General features: G+C 39.1%; 2 protein-coding genes across 2 annotated transcripts; both read right to left on the bottom strand.

The window, feature by feature from the left end:
- Positions 1 to 342: 342 nt before the first annotated feature.
- Positions 343 to 6,807, bottom strand: LOC110983158 (uncharacterized). Its single transcript, XM_022242159.2, has 5 exons — positions 6,647 to 6,807; positions 4,454 to 4,574; positions 3,588 to 3,710; positions 2,901 to 2,993; positions 343 to 2,307 (listed from the first exon to the last, which is right to left on the bottom strand). Exons 1-5 carry the CDS (start codon positions 6,713 to 6,715, stop codon positions 2,135 to 2,137), a joined length of 579 nt encoding a protein of 192 aa, XP_022097851.2. The 5' UTR covers positions 6,716 to 6,807; the 3' UTR covers positions 343 to 2,134.
- A 12,015-nt stretch (positions 6,808 to 18,822) lies between these two features.
- On the bottom strand, positions 18,823 to 24,581 carry LOC110983142 (uncharacterized). Its single transcript, XM_087131229.1, has 5 exons — positions 24,364 to 24,581; positions 22,219 to 22,339; positions 21,349 to 21,474; positions 20,551 to 20,643; positions 18,823 to 20,040 (listed from the first exon to the last, which is right to left on the bottom strand). Exons 1-5 carry the CDS (start codon positions 24,430 to 24,432, stop codon positions 19,868 to 19,870), a joined length of 582 nt encoding a protein of 193 aa, XP_086987355.1. The 5' UTR covers positions 24,433 to 24,581; the 3' UTR covers positions 18,823 to 19,867.
- Positions 24,582 to 24,924: the final 343 nt, after the last annotated feature.

The following is a 24,924-nucleotide window of genomic DNA, read 5'->3' as shown; positions in this document are numbered from 1 at the left end:
TGTAATGTGCCGGGCACTTACGTGTTCATGTTTTCAGCGCTCAAGAAGTAACATTTACGTTCATCTCAACAAAACAACAACCGGATGGTCTTTTCTGGTAGCACTCATTCGTCTGGCCACACTGAACAGGCATCTGGTAGTGCAGTGCTGATTCTGCAGTGAGGGGACTTCGCGTTTCGACCATGTTCAGTTTGAGGTATAGTGATCTAATCTTTCACTACACCTCTTTCTCCTGTACCCTCAAAAAGTAAACGGCAATGACGTGTTGTTGCAAAGTCTACGAAGCGATTGTGGATAAATTTAAAATGGCAACAACATATTGAACAAAAGACGGTTCACATCTCGTTTGCTGCTCGTTGTATTTATTTAACTATTCATATTCTTTATCCTCTTCCAAAAGGATCTCACGTGTCTCTCAAATTTCACCTAGCAATTTCTTGTTCTCTTGCTGTTAACGACCTTGCTTAAACACTATTTGTATACTAACCCAACCATTGAGGCTTAACTGAAAGTTATGCTTTGTTTTGTGAGTTCTAAATTCAAATTAATATTGCTCATTTCCCACAACAAAACACGAGAGGCTTTTATTTTGACAATCTTTAACTGAAGATATGAAGCAAATACACGAACAGAGTCTAAAATGCCTATTATGTTCACGTTTTGACGCGATTCTACCAGTGAGGATAGGGATAAAGTGCAAAGAAATTAAAATTTTAACTGCTAACTAGGACACACTTGAAGACTACAAGTTGGGAGGTTGTGACCAAAAGGCCTCAAAAATCACGTGATTTGATTGTTCCTCCAACTGCCACGCATCACTTGATCGAACTCCCGTGACTTTTCCTAACTTTTTCCCCATCTACCTTTTGAGAGTCAATCATGGGATCGCCCTTGCAGTGACTGAAACGGGAGGTCATACCCATCATCATACGTTTGTGCACAAAACACTACTACATTATTATGTTAATGCACGCAATACCTACTCCCCTCTAAAATACTCCTTCCCCCTTTGGAAAATGTATCAGGCCAATGTCTGGGATAATTGCCAGTGTGTCTGGCGGCTTGTGGTTGGCGCCAGCACTGTGAACAAATAGTGTGTTGACCTGCAGACCTGGATAAGCCCTTGTGATTGACAGGGCCGAGCCTATACGCCCAGAGAGGCTGGCCACGTGGAATTATGTACACTGTCTAGGCCCAGCTTTTGTGCTAGAAAGGCAAACATGTATAGCAGGAATTTCCCGTGTTTGTTTAGTATCGGCTATGTATTTCCGTATTGTTGAATTCAGCGCCCTCCCTCCAGATGACGCCCCCAAAAGGACACTACCCCCACAGAACATACCGAGAAGTCTTCCTAAAAAGGCCTCCGTCTGATTTATCTTGAAAGAAACAGAAAAAAAATTGAATAGGGATCGTTTTACAAATCTGAGACAATTTGGTCACAACGTTCTACAATTGTGTCAGCAATTGACGTAGGTGCCTCCACGGAATCACCCAACTGCAGACAACGCCCCCCAAAAGGACATAATTAGAAATCTTCTTAGGAAAGCCTCTGTCTAATGTTCACTTTTCCCTCTGTGCACTTTGATTAAGAAAAGGTTAGCCAGTGGTGACATATTTATGACTTCGACAATTCACACATAATGGCAGGTATTGCATTGGTCAGGAAAGGTTGGTTTAGCTGAATGTTTTGTTTTTTAACAAAATGTGAATCTGTAACAAGGGTGGATAATCTGTACGTAGTTTCTTTGATACACGTTGACTTTGTAGAGTCGCTGCAAAGCAGCAAAACTTAGAAACTAAAACTCCATTTTTTGTAACCCTCACCGGGAAAGGCTTGCTGAAAATTAAATTGTCATCAATGAGCAAGGTTGCACCCAGATGTTGTTTATTCGGCTGAGAATAATTAATTTTAAAAATTAAGAGGCATAATATTCATCTAAACGGAAGTTTGAAACAAAAGTTTTCTTCAAAAAGATTGAGCTTAGTGCAATATTTTGGGAAATACTTTTCTATAACATACACCCTTTGTGTCAGTTATACTCTAATAGCTTTAAGAAGCAGAGCATGCAGGTTAGTCTGTTCAAAATCTGCTGGAATAATTACGATAAAAGTCAGGTGAGCTAGGTCAACCTTGTTAGATGTTAATGCATCCAATTTGTTGATTCAACACAGTCGTAAAAAAGGCATGGACTTTAAATGCCATGCATGCATGGAAGCCGTTTGTCCAGTCGATTTTACTGAAGTCCAGGCAGACTTTAGCCAGTTTCACTTTAGGGACGCCAACGCAAATCGATGGTGGTTCACGGGCTGCAATTTGAAGACAAATTAATCTACTTTAGTCAGAAATCAGTGAGCTAGATAAACACTTTTGTCTTAAAAACTTGAAGAAGTCTACTTATGTTTGTCAAAACCTAAAATCAGATATGAAAATAACTTAGCAAATTTGCAAAACAATAAAAGTACATTTTCTTTTACATAAACATTGTTTGATGACGAGATAACGAAAAAACAAAGGTAAAAAAAACTCGGGTTCTGATGCATTCATATGTGTCTCACCTTTTTCGAAAGGGAAGAGGCTGTTCTTTCCAGAATGGGTATGAATGCCACCCAGGAGAACTATGTATGCGTATATTTTTTGGTACTGATTGCTTTGGACTACGAATGACAACTTTCACTTCCCCCGCTAAATGTGCAATTTCTAGCAATCCTGTCACTCAACTTTGACGAAATAATGTACATTTTATAACTCTGCATTGATTAGCCCATGCTTGAATCAGTGCGTGTGTGTAGATAGAAAAAGCTGTAGTAATGACGTTCGTGGCATTTAATCGTAAACTTTGTATCATGGAAACAAATCCAGCACAAGGAATCTAACAATCCAAGCTATATCCAAGTCTTACCTGATATCTCTTTGTTGTAAACTGTGCTTCCAAAGGCGGTTATTTTGATGTGAAGGCCATATGCTTTTTTCAGAACCTTGACGGAAGCGCATGCTTGAATGAAATTGAAGATAAAAAAAATCTCTTCACCCCGTGAGCCGCAAAACAAGACATGAGCAGCCCGAAACCTTATTCAGAATCGTACAGTACATAAAAAGACCAAACTTTGACTATAGTTACTAGGCAGTAAGCTCGTACTACTGATTGCGTAGTAAGCTCGTACTACTGATCAGGTCAAACTTTTTTATATAAAAATAGTAATCGTAGCGAAACATACATGACAGAAAATATGAAGCAAACAGCCAAAATTTCATGTCCTTCTAAGAAGTTTCTTGTAAGGTCAACAGTTTAAGTATTTCATTTTTGGTATCCATGGCCAAAGCACTAAACGAATAATGCACATCAACTTTTGATCAACTGTGATAAAGTATCACTTCAAACGAAATTTCCCCAAGATTCAGAGCCAAATGTGTACAAAGATGTCCATTTCCATGCAGAGGGTATTTCAACATCTAAGACAGATTGTTGAGCACGGATACAACTGGTCTTCAAATGTTATGATTTGAAATCGGTGGTTCCATAGTCTCAGTTATTTATACCACTAAGTTACGGCGGTAAACTTGGTAGAATATTTAAAGCAATCCTTACCTTTGGCGGTTTCGTCTAAGAAGGGCTCGAGAGACAATGTGGTACAGCACTCAGCTGAGAGATCTTGTTTAGATGTTGTGCATGAACCCGAAATTCCTTCACCCATGAAGTCTGAAGCACTAACTAGAAATCATAAAAAGGAGAATATACGTGAAAGTTGGACTGCCGTCTAAAATGTGATGTGGGAACGGAAACTTAAAGATAATAACAATGCCTGGCATTGTGGATTGCATGTCCGTTGGAGCTCCAATGCAATTCACCGTGGACAGCAAAATCATAAAAGGGACGATAGGCTACCCAGCGTGTATAAAAGCACTGCAACCCAAAGTGTAGTTGAAATAGAACCGACTACGTATATCCTGTCTTTAACCAGTTAAGGGCAAGAAAACGCCAAAAAGGTAACGGTCTTCTGTCTTACAATAGAAATGTTCAACCCTTCTCCCGGGCTTTTCACTTCTGCTTCTGAATCTGTACTTATGAACTTTTTTGTATCATACCTCTGGAAATCATAACCCAAGATGTATTAGAAAAATAAAATTTTTGTTAGTGGTCAGCCATTGCAAGCCTTTGTGAAATGTATTATTAGGTACAGTGTATGGCAAACCGTGACGAGTCCGTCTTTTGACACGGATCGTTGTGAAAGAGGCGTGTTCAGCTAAAAGATTGTTTACAGCCAACTACCGTTGACTGAGACTGCACTAAAATTAAGCTTAGTTTGCAAAGTTCAAGGTGCGGGTACTGGACCACAAGAGAGTGTAGGTGGAGCCTTGCATAATTGGGGCTTAGCAGAAACAGCGTTTGTAGCTAGGAGAGTCTCAGATCATTTACGAGTTAATTAAAAAGCAACTAGGTAAAAATAACTTCACCGGAATTAAAGTCGACAAGGAGAAACTTGGCGATTTCTTGTGGGGTCATTTCAGCCAAGTCCTCACTGTACAGTTGCATCAGCTGCTCCTCCTTGGATGGCACAACTTTGAGATTAGGCTCCTGATTCGAAAAAAAAGTGCACATGGTCAGAAAGTAAATATGAGCTGGGAACAGGAAGGAGAAGGATGGGGAATGAGATATTGTAAGGTGATGATGAGTCTGAAATGTTTGCGTGGTACCGACAAAACCCACTGAAAAGCGATTTGCAATATGTACGTCTTAAAATGTGTTTCAATCCTAAAGATCCTTACACCAATTCGACATTTTAGGGCATTTTCAAAATTGTTTTGAGTGCTATTAAATGCATTTTGGCTCTCCAAATTCCTAACAAGATAGCTGTAAACTTTAATGCAGCACGGAAAACTGAAAGGGGGGTTGATTCAATAGTCAATCCCTGTGTCACAAAGCCTGAGGGGATATATATTCCCATCCACAAGAGTGCTTTTACTATTATCCTTATTTTAAGTAGAGGGGATAATGAGAACAAACACTGTTATTTTAAGATAAATTTGCTACACACTATGGCACAGATAACTTTTCAATACTTTGTCTGCGCACTCTTCTCATCCAGTCATTGATAAACCTTTCTGTGTCACAGGTGAGAGTTCTATTTGGACAGATAAGATTTTTACAAATGTTTTCATTGCGGTATCAAAATGACTGATATAAGGGATCATTTACCTGTCTTCATAACAATAGAATAACGTACAATTAAAAATGGAAAACTCCCAAAAGTGTTAAACGTAATGTATTGGCAAGAATTACTGGCGCCAGACAAGGTTGATGAGGCATGTGCGAATTTCTTAAATCGTCTGTGTATCTTGATGATAGAGGTTTTCCACAGTGTGAGCTCAAAAGTCGTATTATATCAAAATCATTGTGGATAAAGGAAGGAATCTATAATTTAATCAGAAAAAATATCTGTACATAAGTATCTTCACAATCCAACAGTTTGTTATGAATCTGTCCACATAAAGGTTAAAAACAAGTTAACATAACATGTTGTAGGAATGGCAAAAAATATTTGGGGAAATGTATTAATGGTACGTGGAAGCTCAGTGATTCTTTGCTCAATAAAACAAATGTCAATCAAAATCCGTCCCATTTACTTGTCAAACAGGGAGCAGTTCCGCTATTTCAACTTTGCACTATTGTCGATGGTGTTTCACAGGACTCTGCATAGGGCCCCTTTTCTTTTGTCATATTTGAATGTTTTGAATAAAATTTCCTATCGTCTTTTTGCAGATGAGAAATGCGTGTTTCATAACCATCATATTGTAAAAACAGCTAATAGCGATCTAAAGTCAGAATTTTTAAGGGGAATGAATGGCTCTAGTAGAGAAGAACTTTCTGTTAATTTACTCAAGACAAATTACATGATTTTAGTCTCTACACAAAATAGTGAAATACTTTTTCTCAGTTGGCGTAGTATTCCTTTAAACCAGGTGTAAAGTCCTGGGTGTTGAACTGCACCAGAACCTCTCTTGGAGTGAACATATTTACGTGTCGTGTCCTGGCGTTATGGGTAAGCAAAACCGTTCTCATGAAAACTATACTGAGCTTTAAATAGTACACTTATTCTGTCTTGCTTATACCATCCAAACCTAGGGCACCTCGACTTCTCAATGAAAGAATCTGTTTATTTTGCAGAAAAATATTGTCCAAATAATATAAAAAACAGATAACTGAGCTCACACAACTCCATTATTTATCAAAATATTTGTGTCCCTTTAGACTAACCTTAAACGGATCTAACAAGTCTCTCAACACTACATACATTTACATTGAAACCCAAAACCTACTTTGACAGTTTGTATAATAAAAATAAGTTCATATAACCATGCAAGTCTACATTAATGTTTTAAATGGTCTGAATTCAACAGACAGCATATCTGTTTTACTGTTGTCTGTCCTTGAAGTGAATCATATTGTATTGTCCCTCTCTCCTATCTTACGTTTTTTGGTATGGTCGGAATTATTGTTGGTGTAATGGGGAAACCCAAAAGCACACTGCTTCTTTTTCCCCTTGAGGTTTGTAATGGACCAATGCTTAGAAACAAAAATAAGCACACCTCTACCACCCATTTTAAGATGTGACACTGGTCTAATACGCCTTGTTAGTCGGTACCCACCATTATGGCCGAAGATGAAACCGTCACAAACGCAGCTGCAAGAGCCACCAGCTTCCACATGGTAGTCATTCTCAAAATCTGTGAAGTCAAGTCTCTGACTGGAAATGGAAAAATGGCCAGGTGTACTCAAAAGAGAAAATCACCGTGAATGGAAAACTCGTTGTTGAGTGAGTATATATACCTTCCAAAATTTAGAAAGTGTGTGACTTTTGTTGCAGTAAAACTAAGGCCCGCGGAAGTCTTACCCGCATAATTTTTCATCACTTTGGTTTCAGAGGGTTCTTTCTAATTAATGTTACATGATTTGTTGGACTGCAGGGCCGATGCAGTCTACATTGCTTGGCCTTGGACAACACTTGAAAAGACAGACAGACAGACGACGCTATAAACGTTGGGGCGGGGTAGTAGTTAACACAGTCGTTATACCATACCAGCAGAAACTGGCTAGAGAAATGCCTTTATTAATGATTTATTAATCTCATGGTTAGCATTCATTAATGCTGCCTCGAAATCCCAGGGACGGATGCTCTCGATTAGGGTTCCAGAAGTGCTGTGAACATATTGTTGATGTTTGTAGATGACAATTTTACGAACCCTTCCGAAAGCACACATTCAGAAACTGTTGTAATCAAAATCGTTGGGAAACTTGCTGGTACTTGGAATTGAAAGTGCACCTTAACAAAACACCCACACAGAGGAGACTGTATAGGAACGTATATTCAGAAATTTGATGGACAGAAAGTAGGAAAAATGAAATCAAAAGAAACAAACAAGTGGCACGAAGAAGCACCGCCTCGTGGCTTATTGAGGAGATTAGATTATTGGTTAGATAATTAGTTTGGGTCAGAAAGGTGTGCATATTCGTTTCGTTTGTACAATGCAGTTTGATTGAGCAGAAACCCGTGGAAACTAGTAATGCACAGAGACAAACACCATAAGTTCAATACAAATAGACAAAACACTTCACCATTGCACATGGTATTTCTATACACCCACTCGAAATCGGCACTGTTTTCCCTACCTTTGGGAGCCGGAAAATGTTGTTGGCGTCAAAAAACAACTTTCTATTTTTCAGCATGGTCCTCAAAAGGCGAAAGACGAAACAGCTATCTCCTTAGCAAAGAGGGCTTTAAAAGGAACGGAAATACATAGTAGACGGTCGTTTGATACATTTCAGAAATTTAAACAGCACGTTCTAAATGTTAATTTTAACTCTAAGGGATCGAGACATGTTTGTAATCCTTTTCAGATTAACTGATAACCTAAACTGTCTCCAGTGAAGTGACAAGGCTTTAATCGTTTTGCTGAGAAAATAACTGGTCCTTCTATTCACGTGTTTGCACTTTGGTTTCTAAAAGGAAACGATGAAGTAGCACTGACAGCATGTATTCGGTGAGGCTTACTTTGTAGTTTACTGACTAGAAATGAAATCATAAAATTGTACACAATTAAAAATTGTAAACATGTAAAATTTAGCTAATTCAGTAAGTGAGATTTTTATCATATGACATGCTACATTTTGTTTCCTACTTACACACAGGCTGTAAGGTTTCAACCACGCATTCTGCTTTTTCCATTTTTTTTATCTTCAAAGTCAGTTATTCCACGTTATTCGTATACTCTTGCATTTCCCTTTGTATCGGGCAGGCGATACCATTACTATTATTTATTCATTCAGGGTCAATAATTTATCAATGTGAGTGAAATACAAAGTTTTGGATGACAGTCAAACTGGCTAGTATTTTTTTTTCCAATCTCTTTCATTGCTTCGTTTGGTTGTGAAGGAGAAGTGTGGTGTATTAGCAAAGTAGTGTAACATTGAAGTGGAGAAATTTATTACTGATGCGGCATGCAGGACTATGGGTTGTGGTCGGAAAGAGTGAACACAGCACAAGGGCATCGCTGCTCGGATCAACAGCGGGACGGGACCAGCAGTGTGTTCCGAACAACTGTACTGATCGATCTGTAGTAAAGATTGCGGTAACACCATGTATTTATCTCTTCTTTGAGTATGTGTGGTTCTGAGAAGAACCGGGGAATAACTAGACGTTTCGAACAGTGTACTCTGTCCGTCTTCAGGAGACTGCAGGATTTTAACATGGTGTTACCGCAATCTTTACTTCAGATCTAGTTTCTTTCACCATGAAAACCTTTAAGTCTTATATGTACTGATCGAACTAGAATGTGGCCAGCACATGACAGGGTGGAGGCAATGCATTATAGGATAAATGTTGAGTTAGGCGCCCTAAAGTGGCAACAGTGGATATGTGGCGGTGACTCGTGTCTACATAATGCTAAAGGGTTAAGCGATTACCAACAAGCGAGGCAGGACAAACGGAAAGCCCTGCGGGTTTTTGGACTTCACTGTAAAAACAAGTATTACTGTTTTAAAATCGTTTTAAACGCTCTTGGTGATTTTTCTTTACGTGTTGTGGTCCTACATTGACCCCGTGTGGTTTAAAATCAAACAAATACGTTATAAAAGGTGTTTAATTTCAAGTGGTTGCATTTTTACCAGTAACGCAAAGACGCGTTTGTTGTGGGCGATGGTTTTACAATGTGTTGCAATCTGAGGGTGGTCAAAGAAACATCAGTATTTCCTTTGGATTATAAAGAGACACGCAGAACGGTCCACGTTAACAGTAGGTTAGCAAAGTTGTCAATCACTTCATCTCTCTTGCTGCTCCCTTGACTTGCCCTCTTACCAGTGAGTTAATTTGTGTTGGGAATTGGGGGTGGGGGATACCTTACACTGCCATGGAAATTGAAATGTGGGGGATACCATATAAGCTCTAGGGGGGCATTGTTCATGATAAAGATGTTCTTTTGTAAAGTGTATCAAATTCATGCAAACTCATGAATAAGAATGGTATATTTATGGCATTTTAAAAGCACGCAGGAACCAATAATAAACCAGGTCTAACTCACCAGTCACTGCTCAGGAAATTGCTGGCCAGTAAAAAAAAAACATGACTGGTCGCCTTCTCAGGAGTACCAGCGCTTATTTTCAGCTTTAGATGGTTGAGAGAGAGGAGCTTTATGACTTCTGGAGTAAACACCTAACAAAATAACGGGGGGTGTTAACACGGACATGCTGAGAACAGTCCAAGCACTAGTAATTCGAATGTACACAATTTGGAAATAATCAGCTATATTCTCTTCATTTACTCTTTCAAATAGGCACATAAACTCGTTTTTTAAGCAAACGTTCGATTTATCTTGGATGAATTTGATGATGTGAGATTGGTGAACCAGTTGAAAAGCTCTCAAACATGCTTCTACACTCCCAACATCCGCATCGACAACACCTACGTAAGGAAACTTGATCATTAGATAATTCCGAGCAAGGAAAATGAGATTAAAATTCATCCGTATCAAGGGTACTTCGGCGGTGGACTATGCCTTAGGGGCTGTTCGTTTGTGGAAGTTTACCACTGGTTAGTAGCGTAGCCACGGGGGCCTCCGTGCCCTTCCCCACAAAATCCTAGTACCCACTCCCCCCCACAAAAAAACGGATGAATGGACATTGAACAAGGTTAACAAAAACTTGCCGTCAAAAAAACACCACCACTAAAAGCTGGTGCCCCCAAAAGATGCAGGTTCCCCTTGTGCCCCCAATAGTAAAAACAAAGCTACGCCACTGCCACCACTCTGTGATTAAATGGTTAAGTAATTGCTTCCAATGTTAGGAAAGGTTACAATAGATGTTAATAGAAGTGACACCCACTGGACTAAATCTCATCGTAAACAGTGAATTGAAAGACAGTTATATCGTTGCTTTCCCTAAATATCAAGTCGACGGTAGCACGCACTTTACTTGTGTGATATCTGGGGTCAGCAATTTATTAAAAGGTGGACGTGAAACAAGGGGTTTGGGTGACAGTCAAACTGTATAGTTGGTTGTTTGCTCTTACATGTCTTCATCAAAGGTCAATGTGGGTTTGATGAAGGTGTAGCTTAGCAGAATACAACACACAAAAGGCATAGTTACAGAGAGGCGAAGTTGTATACCTGAACTATGGTTTGGCAGGACCATTGGAAATGAAAGTCATTCGGGGTGGATATGGTAGGGGTGTATAGCATCGCAGAACTATACTACACTCATTTTTCCGGGATGTGGTGAGAGCTGTCCCTGGCCACCACGGTGACGAGCAATGGCTGGATTGGGCCAGCGGTATGTACAGACCGCAGTGCCGCTCTGACAGCAATGTGATGAGCGAAATGAGGGAAACGCCGCATTACGCACCATTGGCTCAGAGTAGAGACGGGGAGGACCGGGGCAAGTTAGCAGGACAGCAGGTTCGGAAGTCGTAGTGACAGGTCGCTACGACTCTCACTAGCACCCTGGGCTAGTTCGTACCCCTCCATCATCGGTCCAAGCTAAGCTACCTGGGCATTCAAATGGTTATATTTCGTCGCCATAGGAATGGTTACTATCAAAATGGTCCAATCGCCGCACTACGTTAGGTTTCGCTCTCGCAACAAGGATTTGGTCCGCCGCACCTAATCGACGAGCTAGGGAAAATCTGGTATATATTTTATAGGATTATGGAGGCTAAGGAGGCTAAGTAAATGTGGCTGTTTTTTCCCGAGTTTGCCAAATTTTGGTCAAAACAGTATTTTGGCTATACGTTTAATATTCATTTAGTATGGAATTGTTGTTTGTAGTCATAATGTAATACGTATGAGTTTATTTGTCACCCAATGTCACCAATAGATGGCGCTACATCTTCTGTGTTTTGGTCTTTATGCTGCAAAGGCTGTAATTTATCTGTTTTAGCATTTCAAAAGGCAGTGAATATTACGAATTCATGCAAACCAAAAGATCTGCAATGGATCATTTAATTTTGACCCAAAATGAACAAAAATAATGAACGACCTCGATAATTAAACTTTTTTAAATTGCATATCGGTATGTGTTTCATAGTTGTTCAAGTAGTTCAATCCATGCTGTTTTTAGTATTTTGTCATAATGTTTCTTGTTTTCATACTTGAGAGAAAAAGTACGTTTTGAGAGGACATTGCTGTAACATTGCTGAAAATCTGTGACCCTTATCTCTTTCACATTTTCTCCAGGTACCTGTAAATAGAACCAAATAAAACAAACAAAGTTTGTTCAAAGGCCTATGATTGTATATTTTTGGATTTCTCTCAGTTATAGTTAAAGTGTTATATCTCTCATTCATGTATGCAGGTTCATAGACGCATAAGTGAAGGAAGACTGGAAGTAAAGACCCGTGTCTTTCAACATTGCCTAGTAGGTCTCCAGATCTGAATTATTATCATCATCAAGGGCTGCAGGCACATTTTGACAATTGCTGCATTTGCAGAGTTCAGTGCAAGGAAGATTCGCTTTGTGACAAGAGCAGCTCATTGTGTTATAGTGAATTTTCTTGCACCCACAGTGCACGTGCTGGAATATCTCTGGTGGAGCTGCTCCAACAAATGTGCATTTGTGAGGTCCCACCCATGGCCAACAGGGCTTGGTGCAATTATGTATTGAGTCAAACAACGTGGTAAACAGCGGTTTGATACGATGCCCTCATTGCATGGAGCTTAGGGGAGTTCTTATTTGGTGGCAAAACCTCATCCATTTTGCATCTGAGGGTGAATATGTTATTACTAGAGCTTCATTCACACCAGAGGTTTTTCTCAACGTAGAGAGTGCATACAAATGTCTCAAGTCCTCTAAGCAGCTCGTCATTTGGCATCCACTCGCAGCCAAGTTGCTTGAAGAATTTCACTCTCTCAGCTGACTCCAACAAATGACGTAGAGGCCGCACTTCCCCTTTTCATTAACTGTGTCACCTCCAGTGAAAACATGCATACCTATGATTGCTCGGCAAACTTCAGACCCATGATGTGATGACAGCTAAATGATGTCGAGAACAGTTGTGTCCTGCCCACTTCCGGTCCTGGCATATACACGACATGGTAATTTATAACAACTGCTGTACTTACCACAAAGACATCAGTGTCACGGCTGTTGATAATGACACAAGGGTGCGTGTTACCAGTATGTGCAGCATGTAAGAGAAGCCTTGTGTCTGACTCCTGGTGATCACATTTTAACTCCTGAAAATGTTGTTTCACCAAAACTCCTTTATTGACGCTTAATCGAACACACAACTCTCTGTGACACAGGTAGAGTTCAATTCCAGCAGGAAGGACTGTACTTCACAACTCCAAACGGCAAGAAGGAACTTAACCAACCTTTCCTTGTTTGTTCCATTCGAAAGAAATTTAGCAAATTGTCAAGGTAGTTTCTGATTAGGTCTGGTAATGTCAATTTGCTGCCCACCTGAAGCTTCTCAGTGGGAATGTTCACAGTCCTTTATTGATAATTTAGACTTCTTATTCGCATTAAACAGACTTTATTTTGGTTAATTTGTTTAGCCCCATGCACTTTTTATGACCATGCACTTTTTATGTTCTTAAAAATGCCGATAGAAACAAAAAATCTGTATTTTTACGATGCGAACAATAAATCAGTGATCCAATCTAATGATGCACGTGACATAACACTTGACTCGACCTTTGTGCATGGCGTCCTGCTTTTACTCCGTTGAAAGTTGGGAACGGGACCCAAAAGTGTTGAAACGTTGTGTTCTGTTTATATTCAGCTCAGTCAATGCATCGTTCTTATCTTGAGTCAAAGGGGCACCCAGCAAACTTCACTCCTATCAAAACATGAGTAGACAGGCACACCTGAAATAATAATAAGGGAAATTATGATTTACTGTGATTTCTTATTTCAGGAATTCTCTTTTTATCCACATTTTAATTGGCCTCGTGCGAAGTTGGGTCTGTTTAATCATGCTTTAATTGAGCAATAGGTCTGTGTCAGAGATATAAATTAATGAGTGACTTATACAAGTTTAATGTAAGTAAGAGACTAGAATGGATGAGGAGCTGTTGCTTGTCTACTTAACCATGGTCAGCAGACCACTCCTTGCCAGTACAGATACATGTACAGTAGATAGATATTGGTATTGTGTAGGAATCCACGGTATGTTTGCATTTGAATAATCGTGGTCTCAATGGGTGTATTGTGGTGTACCAGCGCATCGTTGGTTGACCATTCATGGTCATTGAGGCTGAAGGGGGAAACACAGCAAGTCAGGCAAATTGAATCTCCGCGTAGCTGCGTGAACATGTGTCTGTTGGTTGGTGCTAGCCTACGATTTCAGCTTACCCTAGCCAAAATCCATTACATGACTATCTTGGCGCTGGTTCGAGATTTCAGCTCACCCAAGCCCAACCCTTTTGATGGCAAAATAGCGTGGGATTCAAATTTGAGTTTATTTTGGCCGCTTGTTGCTGACTGTAAGTATATACATGTGTATTGCAGATTTCCCTGCGTCATTTAGATGGATTTGAAGAAATAATAGTACAGGTTTATTTTTTTTACAATTGTTTGCAAACTTGGGTTTTGCAGATGGCTTTCGGGCAACTTAATCAAATAGATGCCCTTAAATATAGTTTGAGAAGCACTTGCCTAAGTTGTTGAAGTGGGGACAGGCTACTGGAATAAGGGCAGCAGTGACACCTCCGACTACACATACCTTGTATGGACAGACACAACCTGATGTATATGACACTGATGCAGACACAACCTCTATGCTTATATTGAAGTTGGATGGATTCCAAGTGGAGGCACTGGAGCTAGTGTTTTCCCATAATCAAAATCGTTGATCACACCTTAATTATTTGTTTTAGTTGAGTTTGGTATTGAAGTTATTATCATGTAACCCAATTTATTTGGTTCATTCTTCCTTGGAAGATTTGTGCCTCAAACTCCGGTAATTTTGCATGCTTTTACTTTAATGTGTTGGAGTTTCAATAATTTTCAGCTAGCTCAATATATGTAATTTAGTTGCTGTTTGCGTGGATTTGATATCTATTTATTTTCCTTTCTTGCTTTAACTATTTATTTTCTCTTTTAAAGCTCTTAGTGCATAGATTTACACTGCGATTAAGCTACACGCCGTACATTTTTGTCAAGCTTATTAATTTAATTTCTTTTTATTTATTGTTAAATGTGTACTGGTGGCTATTTTTCTTAACATTTGTTTATTCCTTTCATATTACTGAACCCATTTTGGTATATCAATATTTATTTTCCTTTATTTAATTGAGTGAAACTTAATTGTCATTAAGTTTGTATTGTGTTTTGTAAAGCATTGTCTTTTGTTAAAATAAAGTTTTTTCAAACATCTGAAATTTCATTCTTCACTGTGGGTTGCCTAGTGACCTAATTTTTAAATTTGCTGGTTTATTTTGCAATTTACTTGGGGTCTAGCTTTAAACCTTGACAGTTTGAAAATTTTCAAAATTCCGAGATTTGTACTTGGAAAAAATGTTACTCATTACATCTACTTTGGTTGATGCCAGATGACCTCAGATCGACCCTCCTCCATGGAAAATACTCACATCGGTATATGAAACATCTTCATCACAAGTTAGGCCTTTCCTTGAAGTACCTTTAAAAATCACCGACAATTATAACTTGAAAGTCCACAGCGCTGACAAATTTGAGCGGTTGCTTCAGAGAAATTTAAGCTTCAGATTTTTAGACATCATTAGTCTGTTGTCTACAAAGTGTGTTCCCCGCACACTTTCCAAAAATTCCTTACTTAAAGAACGGCCGGGATAGCTAACGTTAAGCCTAGTACCTTTTATAACAGCTCCGGTGATAACTGTATTCATTTCTAGGCTCAGGAATTTGAGTCAAGATTTCATTTTTTTATTTCAGCCAGTTCTCGCTGTTTGCCATCAGGATGTTTCCATTTACTGTTGCTGTCACGAAACTTTTGCCAAGTAACCCGTGTCAAAGTGGTTATTTTCCCCTTTTCCGCCTCGATCAAATGACAAACGCACGTTCGCACGGGCGCTGACATTTTGCATCCATATATTCAGGTCAAATTATCGATACTGTAGATCGCAGTGCCAGCAACGATACGATTCAAGGTTGAAAATGACGCCCTCAAAATTACACGAGTAAAGTGTCGATTTTCTTTTTTGAATTTCTCATTGAAGTACATATTGCGCAAATGTGGACAGGGGAAATATCATTTAATGTATTCTGAATTATTTAAAAACGAGAAATGAAGTTGGCCCTAGAAAGTGAAGACGAAACTGCACGCAACAGGTTTTGGCCTATGGTTTAATTGTAGTCTGGCTTTTTATTTATGTAGGAGACCGTGCCTTAGCAAGGGCGACCTCACTCTTTTAATTCTATCTCATGAATATGCATATTATTTAGCTGATCTACATTGTATCTGGGTTATTTGCATGTTTGTATGCCAAGTAATTGTTACTTGGTGACCTTTATGCTTCCCCCACGCAAGGAGTGGTTGTACTTGGTAGACATCCACAAGGAAAAGAGTCCAAAGCTTATGTAAGAGGACTGACTGAATGCATCAAAATTATTGTCATGTGCAAAAATAACCTCTTGTATTATGTGATATTTTGGTGGCGTGTTAATTGAAGCTGTTACTTGTATTATAATTTACTTGGTAAGCGTCTCTTTGCGTATGAATACAAACAAGACAGTATAAGAGACGGTCGAAGACTTTGGGCTGGCCATGAAGTTCCAGTTTTAGACGGAAACCGGAGAGCATGGGTATATTTTGATACCAGAAGCAACCATTTTTCCGTCTTTGTAGGCATAGCCCCATGGCGAATTTGTAGTACAGTCTACAAGGAAGCCCCCACTGAGTACTTCTTGATTTTGTTTGTGATATTGATATGTAAGGACATTGCTTTCCAATATGTAAGCTACGATACACATGTATGCTATAGTCTGTAAATGTACAGTGTGTATAGATACAGTTTGCTCATTGGGAACTCGAATTATTTTGTTATTTCAGGCAATGGGCTTTTGTCACTCCAGGATCTAGCTTGTAAGGATGCCGAGATATTTGCTAGTGACCGATAAATCAAGGCTATAAATATTCTTCCGAGTCTGTTTGGGCCAAAGAAACAAGATGAAGGAATTCACTACACGTGTACATGTCTCAACTCTTCCCTACCAAGAGAGAGGAAATGGGACATATAACGCTACATTAAGCCCAAGTCCATGGATCTTCCCAAACAAAACAGCGGACGGAACATTCTTTTTACTTGTAAGATGCTTCTTTGATTTGCTTGAAACCCATTCCTATTGTAATCCATTTGCAGAAGAGGAGTGGGACATTGATGCTGTTGCGTTTGCCTTTGTGACATCAAGCAAGACAAAAGATGTCCAAAGGTTGTTGGACAGTAATCAGCGGCCTATCACATTAGTGGAAATGCACTTAATATGTGATAATGTTGCTCATTAACATGACCAAGGGCGTGCTGATCTTTTTGACTTTTGATGAGGTCCTGAGGGTGTTAATCTTCATTTATTGTCGGTGATGCTGTCATAATCAGAAAAAAATGACTGACAAAGCATGTGGCGACATCACCCTACTAGAAATTTGTGTGGAGAAATGTCACAACTAAATGACGCGAGGGTTACTTAAAAATGATCCAATTTGTTGCAAGTTTTCATAGTTATGACTTATCTTGTGTGAATTTCAATTCGGGAGATGACACACATCTGTCTTTACACTGCCTCGAAATTGGAACTCAACTTTGTGACCTTAGAGAAAGGGGCTGTGTGAACACAGCTCACCTGCACCATGTATAAAATAATTTTATAAATCATTTAACTCAATTTATATTTCTTTTATAGTGGGTAAAGCACGCAGGTTATTAACTCATGGTTGAATAATTACAACTTGACATCACAAAGCTTGCCATCAGCTTGGTGTTAAAGCCACACAAATCTTAATGATTGCATGTTTTACTTAAGGTAAGAATTGAATGTATCCTGATTTTGTCTCTGAAACAGCCTAGATCTGCAGTTTCATTGATTCAAATCCAAATAAAGTCAGTCTATTAAACTGATGGTCTTATGAACTCGTAGCTAATATGAGAGAGAAACACGTAAATTTTAAGTACACGTGTATTTTATGATAGATGTACCTTGAGTATCTTCGTGCAAATTTAAAACGAGTTTTTAAATCCATTATGAAAAAAATGCCAACATGAAAAAAAAAACACTTTTTGATAAAAACCAAGATATTGTTTCCTATAGCGTCGTTAAAAAAAGCTATATCCTGCTTATTACTAATCTATTAAAACTGATCCGCAAATTTGTTTCCAATGTTCCATACGAGTTTATTGTTGAGAGTTTTTGTAAAATCTGCAGAAAAATTCAGCATCTCCTTTGTTTGTCTCCACTTTTGGGGGCTAAATTATTTATTTTGAAATGAAATCCAGTTTTCCAATCACAGTTGCTATCTTTCTGAGTATTTCTATCAAGCTCAAAGCGGCCATTACGGGACCAATTTCCCTAGGGCGCCGATGGATTAGGGTCTCAGATGTGTCCAATGTGATGTCAGGGACCTGCTGCGACGCCTGGAAAACCAAGGCTGCTGGGGATCCCCTGACCCTATGGCCCTACTGGGTTATGGCGTGATGCCGAATTCAAGGGTTGATTGGTCATATTGGTGCAATTGGTGAGTAGTGAAACTTGGCTAAACCTGGGAGTTTGAATGGGTCTGCCCGGTGAGACTGGTCCCAGACAACCACCTGGTTCAGTTGGTACCGCCTGGGAAGTAGGGATCAAAGGTCAAAAGGGCGAGCCAAGGGAGACTCCAGATGACACTGACAATTTGGGAGCATTCACGGTGACGCAGATGAGCATATTGGTCATCTCTACCAGACAGAACACCCGTTTGCCATTTTAGAAGGCTGAAACACTTTTTTCATGTACAAAGTTCGATTTGACGACTGGTGCGTTCACATGTAATGTGCCGGGCACATACGTGTTCATGTTTTCAGCGCTCGACAAGCAGCACCCTCTACGTTCATCTAATAAAAACACCAACCAGACTGTCTCTTCTGGCCATACTGAACAGGCATCTGGTAGTGCAGTGCTGATTCTGCAGTGACGGGACTTCGCGTTTCGACCATGTTCAGTTTGAGGTATAGTCATCTAAGCCTTCACTACACCTCTTTCCCCTGTACCCTCAAAAAGTAAACAGCGATGACGTGTTGCTGCAAAGTTTACGATGCGATTGTGGATGAATTCAAAATGGGAACAACATATTGAACAAAAGACAGTTCACATCTTGTTTGCAGCTCGTTGTATTTGTTATATTATTCATCTACTCCCCAAAAGATCCAATTTTGGGGGGATTTGCACCTGACAATATCTTGCTATCTTGCTGTTAACAACGTTATACTTTGTTCTGTGGGTACTAACTTCAGGCTAATTGTGTTCAATTCCCACAACAAAACAAGAAAATGTGATGATCATACACGGATAGAATCTAAAATACCTATCATGCTCACGTTTTGACGCAATTGTAGCAATGTGGATACGGACAAAGTGCAAAGATCAAAATTAAACGAGTGCAAAGAAATTAAAATCTTAACTGCAAGGAGAGATTTGGAGACTGCTCTTCGCAGCTGAGACATCTGCCAACCAGTTGCTTAAAAAACTATGACTCACCGTCTTCTTCAAAGATATACTAATAATAATGGTAATCTGTCAACCAATCATGGTCAGATTTACTACACTAAATAATAAATGCTGTTAAACATCGATTAAAAATGTCTAACCCTCTGGCTTGAGTCAGTGGCAGGTGACCACAGTGGATGCCTGTACCCCGTGTTCCCTTATTAGAAATCTGTGAATTTCCTCCTTTGATATGTGACTGCAGAGAATGAACTTTTCCCTCTGTGCACTTTGAAAAAAAATTAGTCAGTAGTGAAATATTTATGACTTGGCCAATGCATACATAATGGAGGGCATTGTTTTGAACAGGAAAGTTTATTTACTGAATCTATACGTAATTTCTTTGATACAAGCAAAGGCTTGCTGAAATTTAAATTGTCATCAATGTGTATGGTTGCTCCAGATGTTGTTTATTGCGCTGAAATTCATCAACTTTAAAAAGTAACAAAACATTCCTCTACACACTAGTCTGAATCAAAAGTTTTCTCTAAAAAGATTTAGGTTTGTGCTATGTTTCGGGAAAAATCTTATATAGCGCACGCGCTTTGTGTCAGTTATACTCTAATAGCATTAAGAAGCAGAGCATGCAGGTTAGTATAATCTAATTCTGCTGGAATAACTACGATCGGAGTGTTTTCTGTAACGGCTGGTTAGTTAGGTCAACCTTTTTAGACGTCAATGCATCCAAGTTGAACATCCAACAGAGTCTTGAAAAGGAGATGGACTTCAAATGCAACACATGCATGAAAGCCGTTGCTCCATTGGACGTTACGGAGGTCCAGGCAAACTTTAGCCAGTTTTATTTTAGGGACGCCTACGCAAATCGCCGGTGGTTCACGGGCTGCAATTTGAAGACAAATTAATCTAGTTTACTAAAAAATCAGTTAGCCCGCTAAACACTTTTGTCTTAAAAACTGGAAGCGGTCTTGCTTTGTTTGACAAAGTACATTAGTTTTGACATAAATATTGTTTGATGCTTGTCAAAAGTCGGGTTCTGGTGGTTTATATGTGCCTCTCTATTTTTGAAGGGCTGGTATTCTTTCCAGCACTGGTATGAATGCCACCCGGGAAAATAGGGATGTGTATATTTTTGGCACTCATTGCTTTGGAGTAAGAATGACAACTTTCACTTCCCAAGCTAAAAGTGCAACTTCGAACAATCCTGTTACTCAACCTTGACGATATAGTGTCAATTTGATAACTCTACGTTGATAAGCCCCCCCTGAATTTTGTGTGTGTTGATAGGAAGAGCTATAGCAATGACGTCCCTGACATTTAATCGTAAATTTTGTTTCATGAAAACAAATCCAGCACAAGTCATCTAACAATCCAAGCTTTATCCAAGTCTTACCTGATATCTCTTTGTCGTAAATTGTGTGACCCAAGGCGGTTATTTTGATGTGAAGGCCAAATGCTTTTGTAAGAACCTTGACGGAAGCGCAACCTTGAATGAAATAGAAAATAAAAAAAGGAAACCTCTTCACCCCGTGAAGCGCAAAACAATACATGAGAAACCCCTCGGGGAAGAACCTTTATTGAGAATGGTACAGTATATACAAGAGAACTTTGGCTATAGCTGCTAGGCAGTAAGCTCGTACTACTGCATAGGTCAAACTTATTTTTATTTAATAAAGATACCAACCGTAACGAGATATATATAAATATATAAAACACAAAAATGAAGCAAACAGCCAAAAATAATACCAGTTTTTTGAGTAAGCTGATTTGGCATCCATGACGTTTCTTCTAAGACCAATAATTAAGTTGCATGGATTTTATTTTTGGTATCCATGGCCAAAGCAGTTCAAAACTATAACGAATAGTGCACATCAACCTTTTGAGCAATCAAAATAAAATATTACTAAAAACAAACTCTGGTCCATATGACGCAATTGACACTAGAACAGATTGTACGAACTGGGGGCTGGCTGACCGTCTTTGGTGTATACAAACTAAGCCAAAAGGAGGAATGTGCACCAAGATGTCCACATACACGCGAACTGGATTTCTACATCTAAGACGGTTTGTTTAGCAAGGAAAAAAGGTTTTCAAGCCTTATGTCTTGAAACCTTTGGTTCCACATTCCTGGGATCTTTATACCAATAAGTTACCTCCCTAAACTGGGTAGAATATTCAAAGCAACCATTACCGGTGAGAGTGTGGCGTGTCCAGAAGATCTTGAAAGACAATGTGGCGCAGCACTCAGCTGAGAGATCTTGTTTAGATAGCGTGCATTGACCTGAAAGTCCTTTATCCGTGACTTCTGAAACACTAACTGGAAATCATAAAATGGTGAATATGTGTGAGAGTTGGACTGCGGTCAAATATGTAATTTGGGAATGGGAACTTAAAGATAAAAATATGCCTGGAAGTTTGTAATGTACTTCTGTTGGAGCCCCATGCAATTCACCTGCAGAGCCAGGTCATGCACACAAAAAAGGGCGATAGACTACCCAGCATTAATGAAAGAATTACGCCACAAGTGTAGGTTAACTGTAGAAACTACCGGGTAAATTATGTCTTTAATCATTTCAGGGAAAACACGAAAAGAATTAAGGTCTTCTGTATCAAAATGGACAAGTTCAACCCCTTTCCCGGGTTATTCACTTTTTGCTTCTAAACCTGCGCGCTTGACCTTTTTGTATTGAACCTTTGGAAATTAGAACTCCTCGTCACTAAGACTGATTCAAAAAATGAAAGTTTATATTAGTGGTCAGCAAGTCTTTGTAAAATATATTATTGGGTACAGTGTACGACAAACCGTTACGAGTACATCCTTTGACATGGATCGTCGTGAAAGAGGCGTGCTCAGCTAAAAGATTGTTTACAGCCAACTGTTGTTGATAGAGACAGCAATAAAATTAAGCTTCGTTTGCAAAGTTCAAAGTGCGGGTACTGGGCCACAAGAGAGCGTAGGTGGAACTGTGCTTAATTGGGGCTTAACAGAAACAGCTTTTGTAGCTGGGAGACTCTCAGATCATTTACGAGTTAAAAAGCAACTAGGTAAAAATAACTTCACCGGAATTAAAGTCGACAAGGAGAAACTTGGCGATTTCTTGTGGAGTCATTTCAGCCAAATCCTCACTGAGCAGTTGAATCAGCTGCTCCTCCTTGGATGGCAGAACTTCGAGATCGGATTCCTGTGCGAAAAGCGCATATGGTTATAGAATAAATTTTTGATGGTAACGGGGAGAATGAGGATGGGATGAGATATTGTAAGGTGGTGACTTTCCCCATCAATGGAAATCTGAAACGTTTTCATGGTACTGATACCAACCACTGAAAAGCAATCTTACGTACATACAGTTTGGAATGTGTTTCACTGCTGCAGATCCTTACATCAATGCAACATTTGAGGTCTTTTAAAAATGTTTTGAGTGCTATTGAATGCATTTTGGTTCCCAGAATTCCCTCTAAGATGGCTGTAAACTTAACCTTGGAGTAAAGAATACGAAATATAGACTAACTTTTTAAAATTCGAACTTGGGTAAATTTGTGTGTATATACAAACTGGGTTTTTTACTGCGTGATTTCAATGACTGTGTTATAATTGTCTCCTTGTTACATTCCTACGCAGCTAGAAGTTACCTTGGATGACTAAAGTGTAAATTATAACCGATTCATTTTTCAGAAAACAATCATATCCCATGACATGTATCCTTTTAGGCCAACCTTAATGATCTTATAAGACCCTCAACCCTAATGCATTTACCTAGAAACCAAAACCTACATCGTTTGTATGATAAACCCTAGTTCATGTAGTCGTGTCAGTCTACTTGAATGCTTCTAAATGGTCTGGCTCCAACAGATAGCATATCTGTCTTACTGTTGCCTGTCCTTGCAGTGTATCATCTTGTATTGTCCCTATCTCCTATCTTAGGTTTCTTGTCTGATCTGAATTTCTGTTGTTGTAATGGGAAAACCCAAAAGCACACAGCTTCTTTTTCCCCTTAGCGTTGGCAATAAATCAAACTGTGTACAATTACCAAACTTGATAATACGCTAGTTTTCATTGATTGTTGTAACAAATTTCTTTGTAGTAGGCAAATTTATATATTTGGGACGTCTTTCGTCGCCAACATGAAATAAATGTATCCCGGAGTGCCGGGGAGGGGGAATACTTTGTTGTCAGGGGACTTTAAATTTCTTAATACCTTTTGGGCGCACTTGTCTGCACAATTTAACGCACTAACAAGTTTTCCAAACTGTTGGTAGTCGGGCTAGTGAATCTTCTGACCCCGCTCTCATGCCAAAACTTGTAGCTGACAGAGCAAGCATTCATTAAAATGAAACAGACTAGGCCAATAAAACTGTAAAAGACATTTTCAGAAAATGTGTTTTGAATTTGCAAAATAAAGATTGAATTTTGCGCACATTTTGAAAACAACGCATAACCTGGTGATGATTTTCGCAGTAACACTCGTCGAATTCGATAATGAATGCCAGCAGGACGAGAGTAAACAGTTATCATAGGCCTACACACGAATTAAGGCTGATGTGGTAGTGTAGGGTTAATGAGAGTGTAATGAAAATCTACTAAATACCTACCAAAGTAATCTTGTTGGATTGTAGAAAACATAAGTTGTCACATTTTTGTTGCAAATAAATCTAGCTACTGTCTTGCATCTCTGATGTTCTGTATGCATTTCTGTGTCTCTCTCTCTTTATTTCGGTCAATGATCCGTCTTCCAAGGCCTCTAAGTATGGTATACTAAGCTCTTCAATTTCCAGCGCTCAACTCACCAATAACACTACACATATCGGTTTACCTAAATCACCATGAACATTCAAACATATATCCATTTACTCAAACATTTTTAAAGAATATATCTTTTGGTAATATTCATATGAATACTTATGCTTGACCTGGCATACCTTAAAACACACTTTGGCGCGAAATTGCCTGCATATTTAGCGAAATGGGTTGAACCCTTTTGTAAAACAAATGATGAATGGCAAAGGTGCATATCCGGATTGAGGGCATTCATGTACATATCTTCCAAATTGTCGGAGGAAACAGAGATGATTGACTACCGATGAAATTATTACTAAACAGCAGTTATGAAGTTATGGACCAATGGTTAAAAACAACAAATAAGCACTGCACCAACACCCATTTTAAGATGTTGCAGTGGATTAATACGCCTTGTTAGTCAGTGCTCACCATTATGGCCGAAGATGAAACCGTCACAAACGCAGCTGCAAGAGCCACCAGCTTCCACATGGTAGTCATTCTCAAAATCTGTGAAGTCAAGTCTCCGTATGGAAATGGAAACAAATGGTCAAGTGTACTCGAAAGAGAAAATCACCCTGAATAAAAAAGATCGTTGTTGAGTGATTTATATACCTCACAAAATTTAGAAACCTTGTGACTTTTGCTACAGTAAAACTAAGGCCCGTGGAAGTCTTACCCGCATAATTTTGTCATCGACACTCTGTTAGATTTTTTAGGTGCACTTTTGGTTTCAATTGCCAGTCTAAAACAATCAAAAGTTTTACTTGTTTTTTTCATTGATGTTACAGGATTTTTTGGACTACGAGGCCGATGCGGTCTGCATTGCGCGGCCTTGGACAACACTTGAAAAGACAGACAGACGACGCTATAAAAATTGGGGCAGGGAAATAATTAACGCATTCGTTATACCATGCCTGCAAAAACTGGCTAGAAAAGAACAACTACTGACTTCAATAACTTTATTAATCAATCTTCATAGTTACCATTCGT

This window comes from Acanthaster planci, linkage group LG21, assembly GCF_054643075.1.
Source record: "Acanthaster planci isolate LZ-2023a linkage group LG21, COTS_SCS, whole genome shotgun sequence".
NCBI classification, from domain to species: Eukaryota; Metazoa; Echinodermata; class Asteroidea; order Valvatida; family Acanthasteridae; genus Acanthaster; species Acanthaster planci.
The sequence above is the reverse complement of the archived record's forward strand: the minus strand, read 5'-3'. Positions and strand labels throughout refer to the sequence as shown.